Source organism: Lactuca saligna, chromosome 5 (genome assembly GCF_052625555.1).
Source record: "Lactuca saligna cultivar CGN05327 chromosome 5, ASM5262555v1, whole genome shotgun sequence".
Classification (NCBI taxonomy): domain Eukaryota; kingdom Viridiplantae; phylum Streptophyta; class Magnoliopsida; order Asterales; family Asteraceae; genus Lactuca; species Lactuca saligna.
In genome coordinates, this window is record NC_136421.1 from 192,635,821 (window position 1) to 192,647,689 (window position 11,869).

The 11,869-nt window shown below is 39.8% G+C and overlaps 2 protein-coding genes across 5 annotated transcripts; both read left to right on the forward strand.

The window, feature by feature from the left end:
- Nucleotides 1-1,903: 1,903 nt before the first annotated feature.
- LOC144997602 (uncharacterized) lies at nucleotides 1,904-5,738 on the forward strand. Of its 2 annotated transcripts, XM_078957496.1 has the most exons (9): nucleotides 1,904-2,499; nucleotides 2,719-2,964; nucleotides 3,047-3,287; nucleotides 3,445-3,699; nucleotides 3,780-4,053; nucleotides 4,141-4,626; nucleotides 4,743-4,917; nucleotides 4,994-5,075; nucleotides 5,143-5,738. In XM_078957496.1, the coding sequence occupies exons 4-6, from the start codon at nucleotides 3,638-3,640 to the stop codon at nucleotides 4,198-4,200; spliced, it is 396 nt and encodes a 131-aa protein (XP_078813622.1). In that variant the 5' UTR covers nucleotides 1,904-2,499; nucleotides 2,719-2,964; nucleotides 3,047-3,287; nucleotides 3,445-3,637; the 3' UTR covers nucleotides 4,201-4,626; nucleotides 4,743-4,917; nucleotides 4,994-5,075; nucleotides 5,143-5,738. The 2 variants fall into 2 exon arrangements, with proteins under 2 accessions (XP_078813622.1, XP_078813623.1); XM_078957497.1 differs by lacking the exon at nucleotides 3,047-3,287.
- Nucleotides 5,739-5,813: 75 nt separating this feature from the next.
- On the forward strand, nucleotides 5,814-7,230 carry LOC144998389 (chloride channel protein CLC-d-like). Of its 3 annotated transcripts, XR_013660297.1 has the most exons (4): nucleotides 5,814-6,029; nucleotides 6,193-6,328; nucleotides 6,436-6,542; nucleotides 6,965-7,230. XR_013660297.1 is itself a non-coding variant. In XM_078958162.1 (3 exons), exons 1-3 carry the CDS (start codon nucleotides 5,827-5,829, stop codon nucleotides 6,451-6,453), a joined length of 357 nt encoding a protein of 118 aa, XP_078814288.1. In that variant the 5' UTR covers nucleotides 5,814-5,826; the 3' UTR covers nucleotides 6,454-7,230. The 3 variants fall into 3 exon arrangements, 2 of the variants coding, with proteins under 2 accessions (XP_078814288.1, XP_078814289.1); XM_078958162.1 differs by having other exon boundaries at nucleotides 6,436-7,230; XM_078958163.1 differs by lacking the exon at nucleotides 6,436-6,542.
- The last annotated feature ends 4,639 nt before the right edge of the window (nucleotides 7,231-11,869 follow it).

Consider the following 11,869-nt stretch of genomic DNA (forward strand, 5'->3'; position numbering starts at 1 on the left):
TAGACCGGAGGGTCGTACTAAGTTATAGCATCGAGTGGCTAATGTGTTGTATGTGGTATGCTGGGGAACTCACTAAGCTTCATGCTTACCGTGTTATGTGTTATGTATTATGTGTTTCAGGTACTTCTCAGGATCATGGGAAGGCGTCGACTTAATTGTACACACGAGATGGAGTTGTGTTTGAGGATCCTAGATTTTATTCAAATAAATATGAACACGTGTTTTTGATAATTGATATATTTAGATTTGTGATATGTGTTGATGATATTTATGTGATTTTAAAAATGAAAATTTTGTGTAAAAATTCACGGTGTTACAAGTTGGTATCAGAGCCTTGGTTTTAGGGATTCAGATGTGTGCTCTTAGGTGTGTCTGAACTTAAACTGAGGATTTGAGAAAAAATTTCTAAAAAAAATAGATTTGTTCTAAAATGAGTAAGAGTTTTAAAGAGAAAACGAGATGGAGCAGTGTGTACAATCAGCTAGTGCTCGAACAGTGATTTCCCAAAATATCATTATTTTTTGTATTATGTGTAATGCCCTGATTCTCAGGTATGGATGTAAATGAAATCATATTTGGTTGAAAGATCTACTCGACGAGTTGGTTGCCCTACTCATCGAGTAGCAGCAGGGTGCGATCGCACATTTAGTGGTCTACTCACCGAGTCCATAAAGGGACTCGACGAGTAGGAGCTGGCAGATGAAACCTTAAATTTCGGGGTATTTCACCCTATTTAAAGGATCACTGGCCTTTCCTAGCCTCCCCTTCATTGCTTCTTGTCCCTCTAAAGCCCTAATCGTGTGTGTGCTCATTTTGTGCATTCTTAAGCTTGGAGGAGCATTTTCTTGGAGAAAAGAGTTGGAGATCAAGCATTCAGAAGCAAGGAGCTTGAAGGACCTAAAATCTATTGTATTTAGCATCTTCTGGAAGGTATAAATCGTTACCTAACCTCATTCATTCTAGATCCCCTCTTTGGTCAAATTCTAGGGTTTTCATAGGATGATTGGAAGGATAGATTGGTCATTTAGGGCCTTTAGAACCTTGCATGTGCGTAAAGTTTGCAACTTTACATGATAAACATGCCTTAGAAGCTTGGATCTGTAATCTGGTGCCTTGCCATGGCTTAAAAAGCGTCTACATGGATGAAGGTTTGCGAGGACTCGATGAGTTGAATGAACAACTTGGCGAGCCCGATAAAGATGGCCATGAATTTAACGAGTTGGATGAACAACGCGGCGAGTCCGTTGAAGTTTTCGTTAAACTCGGAGAGTCGTTAGAAGACTCGGTGATTCGGTTGGGGTTTATATGAAATCGGCGAGTTAAAGGAGAACTCGAAGAGCCAATCAAGGATTTCACGACTTCTCGAGTTCAGTAAGGACTCGACGAGTAGGTGAATTGCACTCGATGTGTCGAGTCAACATGGACTGTTGACTTTGACTGTGGACTTTTATTTTGACCATGAGTTGACCAGTTGACTTCTTAGGGTATTATGGTAATTTGGAGATTATGAAAGAGGATTTTATGGTATCTACACTACAAGAAAACAACCCTTTAATGACGCATAACCAATGATACTCACTGATAGACGACGTGCATTTGTAAGTGCCCTAAAAGATAATGTCATTTTTGCAAAATTTGAAGGATAGAGGGCATGCATTTGTGCGCGCCCTAAAATTAGTGTTAGAAAAGAAAAAAAAAAAAGAAATGCGGAGGGCGCCTTTCATAAAATGTGCGTCATGTAAATGTGTCGCTTTATAATTTTTAAGTGAAACACGCGTTTTAGGCAGGAAATAAAATCGATGAAAATTACCCCCGCCTATTGAATCCCAAAAATTAATCCCCCGCCTCTTCTACTTAGCAAGAAAAAGCCCTCCTTCATCTTCATCTTCAGTATCATCAAACATCTACTCGATCTCCTTCTTATCAGTATCATCAAACATCTCGTTCACCGCCTTCGCCCTATCTATAACAAATCTCTCTCTCTCTCTCTCTCTATCTCTATCTCTCTCTTCCATTAACCACTACAAATGGTTTTTCGAACACAAGTCAGGGAAAACCTAGGTCGATTCAAAGTCATCTTATAAAATCAACATTCCCTTAATTTCAATTTGATGCAGGTAATACACGACCAAGTACAAGTCTCTCTCTTTCTCTCTCTCTCTCTCTACCCCCTATTGTTCGACAACAACCTAGGCACCCACCACCCCTCGTCTTCTCTCTGGTTCACCACCACCACCAATAAAGCCCCATTATACCACAAGATTAAAGAACGAAACATTGGGTTTGTATTTTTGAATCCCAGATCCACGAAACATAGTCCTACATGTTGCTCTGTTTTGCTGCATCTGGTGTAATCCGATAAACCGTGTAATCCGTTTTGCTGCATCAGGTCTTAAGCTAAAAACGTGTACTTGGAGTACTTGGAGTCCTGCTCAGTATGAAGATCTCCTTAAAGGAGGTGAAAAAGTTACATCTGTTCTTGAAGAGATGGCTAACCTTGTAAGACATGCTTTAACTCCAACTTCAAATTCCTTACTTTATTGAATTTCTCTCGTTGTGGCATTTCATTAGTCATTTGGTGGGCACATGAAAAAATGTACTTATACTTCGATTTTACACAAATCGTCAAGCATTTGACTTCGTAGAATTGATTTGGAGACCATTTCATTTCATAACCATCGCAATTGTAATTCAACCCAATGTTTATTTATACAACAGTTGGAAGATGACCAAATGGATGAAAAATCTGAGGAGTTAGGGTGCTGTTGGCTGCACAAGGCGTGATTGGAAAACGAGTTGATCAGATGGAATCAGGCTTCATGATGGCATTAGATTATATGATCAAGTTAGAGGTTGAAGATCAGAAATAGAACGTTGAAGGTTAGATTTGGGATTAGAAGTCAGAGGTTCATGGTCAGATTGGAAGCATCGGAAATTAGGAAGCGAAAATGGAAGAGGCCCCAGGTTTGAATATCATTCTCTTCTTCTCCATGTATGTACTCTAGGTTTCTTTCTCTTACTTTACCATTTTCTTATGTAATATCAGAACTATTGGTGATATATCACACATTTAATTTATGTACTCATGAAGCTGATTTGGAGGGTATCGCCATGAACATGAATCAGTCTCTGTTAGGTCAGTTACTGATGCACGCCCACAAGGTGTTTGACATAATGTCTATGTTAGCTTTTCACCCAGATGAGACTACTTTTGGCTACCTTTCCTGTCGATATGCACCAAAAGGACTCGAGAACAAGATAATTGAACTACAGGACTTGGAATTTAGGTTCAGTTTTACTACTAAATCAATGTTTATTTGTGATGGCTGGTTAGCAGCTATTCAACTTGTTAACAATCTCATCAAAGATGGTGAAATGTATTTTGTTTTAATTAAGGATACCCTTAGTTATTAAGTTTGACATCTTTCTTTATTGTTGCTGTAGGTTTGACAACCAAAGTAGAAACTCTATTTGGCATGTTATTGAAGCTGGGGTATGGTCACTCTAGGCATTGAAGGAGATGGACAAGGAAACGTCTCTAATTCCACCATGGAATCGATTTTCTAAAAAATCACTGGATTAACTAAAAAAACTATGATTATCAATATGAAGAATATTTAAGAGGACAGGTTTGCTAATGAGGTGGCCAATGCTAATGCTCGAGTCTCTAGTCCAAAGGCTAAATGAGAATCTAATCAGGTTATAAATTGTTGTGTGTATTATATTTCTATATTATATATTTAGAAATTCTGATTTTTTCTTAATATGTGTTATTTTAGAACACAAGTTCTTTTAGTATCACATCTGCAGCTTCAACTGAATCTTGAAAGTTCCATGGTCTGTAATCTAAGTGGTCTAGATACTGAAGAACCACTTCAAGTAGCAGTTTTCGACTTGACAACCTGTGAATTGGGTTCTCTTATAACCCACGTACTGAAGAACCACTCCCGATCAGCAGCCTCCCCACCTCCTGCTATTGGTTTACAAAATCTGTACAATCCACGTGCTTCTCGTTTGATTGGCATGATCACCAGAAAGGACTTGATATTTGAGGTATCTCAATCTAACTTTTGTATATGTAATATATTTATTATGCCATTGAGTTTTTTTTTATGAGAAATTACAACTTTTTATATGCAGCAAGCCAATAATGATTCAGGTTCTGTGGAGCTCCATTCAACTAGTGTAAGGTCCCTATGATGCCTGCCTGGACTGAATTTCATTGCCTTATTGAATATACAACTGCGAGATTCTGTTCTAACTAAAATCTCTATCACTTTGGTATGTGTGAAGACTGAAGACGCATCATGTATTAGGGAAAAAAATTGTAACTTTTTGTGTTACCCAAGAAGGCAAAATAAATGAAAGTCCCTGTGTATGGTTGAGGACTTCAATATATGATGCCCTAATAAAAAAAACAATGCTATGATTACATGTATTTCTCAATCACATTTCCTTGATAAGAAAATAATTGAAAGTATGATGTTTTGTTATAATACACAACTAAATGAATTAAAAATGCAGCGTTGCTGTTTCATGCATTTAACTTGTGGATAAGTTTTTGCATAAGATGCTATAGTTGATGATATCCATTACGACCAACTTTATCGAGGTGTTTCTCTATAAGTAAGAAAATAAAATATTTACTATTTATATATATATATATATATATATATATATATATATATATATATATTTTACAGATACATATTTAATTTTGTTCAAATTTTTGGTGAGATTAGGTTAGCAGAACCACTTGATATGTAACCACCTATGATGCCAGAGGATGGTCACACGAGGCTCACAACAGGTGATGATGTCTCATCTCCTTGTACTGGAAAAGAGGCTTCTGTTGCTCAAGCTTTGTGGGATGATGAAGATATAAAAAAGTTTTTATGAATGTTTACCTGATCTCAGGTATGCAAGTGTTTATTATAATACATTTCAAAACCACAAATTGTAATGAGAAAAAAACACATTTTTTTGTTTCTAGGGCATTTGTTTCTACTGTGTTATTGGGAGAAGCAGAGCAAAAAGAGAATGATCAGTCATCAAAAGCATCAGATCAACCAAGTGTAAGTTCTTTTAACAAAAAAATAGTAACAAAGTTTTTAATTGACATGAAATAAATATATTATGCAGGACTCAACAACACCTGAGTCTGATCAAGGTTAGATTGCTGCCCAAGACACTGCAGAGACATCTGTAAGTGAGAAAAAGAAAGATGATGAAGAAAAAGATAAAGAAAAAGAAAAAGAAAAAGAAAAAGATGGTGAAATAAAAGCTGAAATTGAAAAAGAGAAGCTTCGAGGTCCTGAAGGAACCAACTTAGACGGCTTAATACAGAGGCTTCCTGGCTGTGTGAGCCGTGACTTAATTGACCAATCGACTGCAAGTCCTCTTCCCTCCATAACATAAATTTTCCTTACAGACTCTCTCTACTTCCATTCTTTTAAATGTTTTTTAATTATAATTACTTTTTTTTAAAAAAAATCAAGTGGAATTTTGTTATTTAAACTCAAAAGCTTCCCGCAAATAACTCGTACGCATGTTGTTCAACGTGCCCAGAACATCTCTGGAACTGCTACCCTACTATTCGCGAATGGTTGCCACACTGTCAACTTGTATGAAGGATGTCCCTTCTATACTCTTGCTGTATTTGGTATTGTGAAAGACAGTTTCTATTTGTTTTGTAGTTTTAACATTTAAAAAAGAAGTTTGAATGAAAAGTATTGAATTTTAAGTAAAAGAGAAAAAGTAACCAAACAAACAAATTACAAATCTAAGATTGATGATATACAAATACAATGCTAACTAAATTAAAAGATGAGAGTGTTAAATCTGTTATTGTTTTGCATGTGTGTTACTCCTCCTCAGGTTATGTTCTATGGTTTAGCTGTGGTGACATTTGGTACCGCTGTTCCAGCTGGCCAATTTGTTCCAGGTATAATGATTGGATCTACATATGGACACCTTGTTGGCATGTTTGTTGTTAGACTCTATGAAAAGCTCAACATTGAAGAAGGAACGTGAGTTCACTTCACACTCATCTATTATCTTTTCTTTATAGTTATATATATATATATATATATATATATATATATATATATATATGTATATATATATATATATATATATATATATATATACACATTTATTTCCAGTTGATAATTTATAATTGACACCTGACAGATATGCTTTGCTTGGAGCTGCCTCGTTTCTAGGAGGTTCAATGAGAATGGCAGTCTCACTTTGTGTTATTATGGTTGAAATTAGAAATAATTTAAAGCTGTTACCTCTTATCATTCTTGTTCTCCTCATATCAAAAGTAAGTTTTTTCTTTTATTCTGCTTACAAGTTACAATTAGAATTAAATTGATGAGTACAACACGTTTTAGTTTTGAGTTTTGAGTTTTGACCATTTACCTTCCTTAGGCTGTTGGTGAAAGTTGATAGGTTTGTAACTTTGTTACTTCACTCGTGTGGTGAAAGTTGCTGATGTAGCTGCTATTCTGAGGACTAACAGTCACAATGGCTTCCCTGTATGTCTGTCATTTTCCATTTCCTCTTCCCTTAAAGAAAAAAAGGTTAAAAGTTACATCTCTACAATAACAACACATGACATTTAGGTTGTAGATCAATCACGAAGTGGAGAAACAATGGTAATAGGTCTTATCTTGCGCATGTATAATTATAAACAATAAAATCTTAAACCCTAAACACTTATTTTGTTAGCACTAGCAGGCAGGCTTAAGAAGTTTATATGTTTGTGATACAATCACTTGTTGGTACTTCTGCAGTCGAAAGCAAATTTTCAGTATAGCCCATCAAGTAGGTAGATAATTACTTCATTGGACATTCTAATCTTTTAGGCTGAGAGGGCATTATTTCATTTATAAGACTTTTGCATAGATAGACAGTTAATACGAACCTGATGGATGTCTGATTAATTTGAAATTTGCAGGCACGGTCTTAGCGACTTTGTGAAGCCCGTTTCTAGTAAAGGACTATCAATATCTGATATCCATCTAACTCTAGATGATTTGGAAGCTTTGGAGGAAACGAGAGTGAAGCAAAAGTAAACACACAGAGACTTGTTGGCACATAGTAAGCTAGATGATGCAATTGTATATAAATGAGTTCATTTTTTTTTTATAACATTTACTCACTTTTGGAATAATTATTTGTATGACATATTAGTGAAATGAATTATCTTTGTTATTTATGGTATTTTATTTTGTATTGTGAGAATTTTAATGTATTATTTAATTTAAAAATTAGTAAATCTATAAATAATATTTTTTTTAAACATTTAAAATTATGATACGCAAAAATGTGTGTCATCTTCATTTATGACATGGCCTTTCTTGCCAGGGGCTTTCTTGATACGCATTGCGTGTCGTCTTCCTTTATGACAGGGCCTTCCTTGATATACATTGGGTGTCGTAAACGCGCGTCGTAAATGTGCGTCATCTCTCTTTATGATAGGGCCTTCCTTGACGCGCATTTGCGCGTCGTCTGAGCCTTTTACGACGCGCAATGAGCGTCGTAAAAGGCTGTTTTTCTAGTAGTGCTATAGGTAGTGAAGTTCGTGTTGGTAATCCAGGAGTTGAAGCTTTCTAGTTTCAGACGTCAGCTGTGAGGTGAGTTCTCCTCACTATATCAACAGTGTCTAAGGCACCAATGTCGACCCTTATTGGATTGGTATCCAGTTTTATTTCATGCTATGCTTATTGATTTACATCCTGGTTGTTAGGATGGTGATATGCTTAGTGACCTGGTTAGGTCGATATCCTGGAATATAGGATGATGCTATGTTAGTGACTGGTTAGGTCGGTATCTTGGTTATAGGATGTTGCTATACTATTTGATATGTTAGATCGATTGACTGTTATATATGCTAGCGTATGATATGTATGTGTACATGTTTGTTGATTGAGGGTTGGGTTGAGGCGACCCTGCTTTGTGCTGAAGGACAACATACCTAAGGCGGTGCGGATAAACTACAGACCCTGAAGGGGAGTCAGACCAAAGGCCCGGCGAGCAGTCCGGATAGGCTGAAGGCCTGACAAGGCGGTCCAGACGTGCCGAAGGCTCGGAGAGCGGTCCAGATAGACTGGAGGCCTGTGAGGCAGTCCATTCAGGCTGAAGGCTCATCATGCATGCTGTTTTGTATTTGCTGTTATGTTATGAGTATGGTTTTATGAGGTTGGTATTTTGGGGGAATTCACTAAGCTCTCGGGCTTACAGTTTCAGTTTATTGTTTCAGGTACATCATGTGATCGCGGCAAGGCGAAGGCGTGATCGTAAAGCTCCACATGTTTTATCTATGTCTTTGGGAAAAACTCTGATATTATACATTTGAAAACAAAGTTGTAATGGTTTTTAATGGTTTGAAATGTTTTAAAAATATTAAATTGGTTTGAAATTTTTGGGTGTCACAATTTGGTATCAGAGCCTTGGTTTGAGTGAATTGGAGGAACACTCGTGTGAATCCATTCTCAAATCAGGGAAAGATTTTAAAATGACTTCTAAAATGGTTTTCAAATAATAAAGGAGGATGCAGTGTACGATCAGCCAGAGCTCATGGATAGACCCCAAAATACCATCCATTATTTGATATTGTGATATGTTAGAACAACATGCTAGTACTAAGCTAGGAATCTTCAGGAATTGCATGATAGAATTCCCTGACTTCGTGATGCCTGCTAGCCTAGGGTTTTCCTTACATGAAATTGACATCATTACTGTAGTTACTTGTGTGTATCACGGTCATACGTAATTAAGATCTTATAGCCTGAGAATGTTTGATTTGGCCTTATGATTAGGGTTTTGTTCAGCTGCCACGGCTCGGCAATACATTCAGCACGGGTGTGTGGGATATTTAGTGTATGTGGTGGATACGCGGGTCAGGGATCATACTCCGGTTTCAGAGCTTCTGGTGGTCAGGGAGTTACCGATGTGTTCCCAGAGGAGTTACCCGGAGTGCCTCCGGAGAGGCAAGTCAAGTTTAGGATCGACTTAGTGCCAGGTGCGGCCCCTATCGCCAAGGTGCCGTACCGATTGGCACCACCAGAGATGCAGGAGTTGTCATCATAGCTGCAGGAGCTGCTTGGAAAGCATTTCATTTGTCCGAGAAGTTCTCCATGGGGAGCATCGATACTCTTCGTCAAGAAGAAGGACGGTTCGCACATGATGTGCATTGATTACCGGGAATTGAACAAGTTAACGGTAAAGAACCGTTATCTACTCTGAAGGATAGATGAGCTTTTTGATCAATTGCAGGGTGCATCCTGGTTTTGCAAGATAAACTTGAGGTCTGGGTATCATCAGGTATGGGTTAGAGAGGAGGACATGGAGAAGACCACGTTTCGGACTTGTTATGGTCATTACGAGTTCGTGGTGATGCTGTTTGGGCTCACCAATGCTCCAGCAGTATTCATTGACTTGATGAATCAAGTTTGCAGACCGATGCTAGATCGCTTAGTCATCATGTTCATAGATGATATCTTGGTGTATTCTAAGACTCGAGAGCAGCACGAGGAGCATTTGCGGGAGTTATTGGGAGTTTTGAGGTGAGAACGGCTTTATGCCAAGTTCTTGAAATGCAAGTTTTGGTTATGAGAGGTCCAGTTCCTGGGACACCTCGTTAACCATGATGGGATTTTGGTGGACCTGGCCAAAATTATGGCAATCATGCAGTGGGAGGTTCTGAAATCTCCCGCAGACATCATGAGCTTTTTAGGATTGGCAGCGTACTACTGTAGATTCATTCATGATTTCTCTAAGATTGCGGTAGCCCTCACTCGTCTGACGAGGAAGGGGGTGGATTTCCGGTGTGGCCCTGAGCAGCAGAGGGCGTTCGAGACCCTCCGGAAGCGATTGTGCGAGGCACCAGTCTTGACGCTCCCGTAGAGAGTTGAGGATTTTGTAGTGTTCTGTGATGCATCCATCACAGGTTTGGGGGCGGTCCTCATGTAGAGAGGGCGAGTGATAGCTTATGCGTCGCGACATTTGATGCCGCATGAGATGAGATACCCTACGCATGACTTGGAGTTAGGGGCAGTGGTGTTCGCCCTCAAGATATGGAGGCATTACCTTTATGGGGTCCGGTGTACCATATATACGGATCACAAGAGCTTGAGGCATATCATGGATCAGCCGAACCTGAACATGAGGCAGCGCAGGTGGCTGGATGTAGTCAAGGACTACGATATTGAGATCCTTTACCACCCTAGTAAAGTGAATGTGGTTGCGGATGCTTTGAGCCACAAATCAGCTGGGTCTTCCACCCCAGTAGTATGTATGAGGATAGAGATGGATTCTCCACTGGTGAGTTTGATCAGAGATGCTCAGGTGGAGGGCATATGACTAGAGAACTAGAAACTGGAGAGGATCATGGGCGAGAACGCACGGTTTGTGCAGGATAGGCGGGGCTTGTTGACTCGATGCGGTCGGGTATGGGTTCTGATGTTTGGTGGAGTCAGATAGACAGTCATGGAGGAGCCTCATAAGTCTCACTTCTCTATTCACCCGGGGGCCACCAAAATGTACCAGGATTTGAGTTTGAACTACTGGTGGCCGTGCATGAAGCGAGAAATCGCTTGGTATGTAGAGAGGTCGCATGGCAAGTTGCAACCCCTGGAGATTCATGTGTGGAAATGGGAACAAATCACGATTGAATTTATTACCAAGCTGCCGAGGATGGTGAAGAGGTTTGATGTCATTTGGGTCATCATGGATTGATTGACCAAGAGTGCGCATTTCTCGCCATGGGGTTCTGATCTCCATTGTCTCCGACTGAGATGTTAGATTTAGCTACCGTTTCTGGCAGAAGTTCCACGAGGAACTGGGCACACAATTGCACTTCAGCACAACATTTCATCCCCAGACAGACAGTTAGATCGATCGGACCATTCAGACCCTCGAGGACATGTTAAAGGCGTGTGTCATTGACTTCAGTGGGAGCTGGGATTCCCACCTACCACTTGCAGAGTTCGCCTACAACAACAACTATCATGCTAGCATTGGCGCTCCGCCTTTCGAGATGTTGTATGGACGGAAATGTCGCACACCAGTTTGTTGGGGTGAGGTCGGACACAGGGTGATGGGACCAAAGGAAGTAGTCTTGCAGATTGCCGAGAAAATTCAGCAGTTACGCCGACAGACGTCGATCTGAGTTAGAGTTTCAGGTGGAGGATATGGTTCTCCTGTAGGTCTCACCCTGGAAGGGAGTGATTCGCTTCAGGAAGAGGGGGAAATTGGTTCCCCGTTACATTGGGACGCTCAGGATCATTGCCAGGGTTGGCAAGGTGGCTTACAAGTTAGATCTGCCGGAAGAGCTTAGTCGGATCCATAACACTTTCCATGTTTCGCAGCTACGAAAGTGCGTCATGGATCAGGAGGCGATAGTATCACTGGATGATGTTCAGGTCGATGAGCACCTGAATTACGTGGAGAGGCCTGTGGTCATTTTGGAGAAGAAGAAGAAGATTTTGCGGAATAGAGAAATACCTTTGGTGAAGTTTCAGTGGGAGCATCGGAGGGGGTCCGAATGGACATGGGAGCCGGAGGTGGAGATGTGAGAGCATTACCCAGGGTATTTCGCTGCAGCAGACTTTAAGGACGAAGTCTAGTTTAAGTGGGGGAGAATTGTAACGCCCCGATTCTCAAGTATGGAATTAAATGAAATCGTATTTGGTTGAAAGATTTACTCGACTACTTGGTTGCCCTACTCGTGGAGTAGCAGCGAGGTGGGATCGTGCATTTAGTGGTCTACTCGCCGTGTCCATAAAGGGACTCGACGAGTAGGAGCTGACAGATGAAACCTTAAATTTCAGGGTATTTCACCCTATTTAAAGGATCACTG

Excerpts from the sequence above, each read along its gene's own strand:
- LOC144997602 (XM_078957496.1), top strand. The coding sequence starts at position 3,638 with ATGAGGTGGCCAATGCTAATGCTCGAGTCTCTAGTCCAAAGGCTAAAT. Across the intron at positions 3,700-3,779 it reads CTAAATGAGAATCTAATCAG|AACACAAGTTCTTTTAGTAT; the intron begins GTTATAAATTGT and ends GTGTTATTTTAG. Across the intron at positions 4,054-4,140 it reads GAAAGGACTTGATATTTGAG|CAAGCCAATAATGATTCAGG; the intron begins GTATCTCAATCT and ends TTTTATATGCAG.
- LOC144998389 (XM_078958162.1), top strand. The coding sequence starts at position 5,827 with ATGAGAGTGTTAAATCTGTTATTGTTTTGCATGTGTGTTACTCCTCCT. Across the intron at positions 6,030-6,192 it reads CTCAACATTGAAGAAGGAAC|ATATGCTTTGCTTGGAGCTG; the intron begins GTGAGTTCACTT and ends GACACCTGACAG.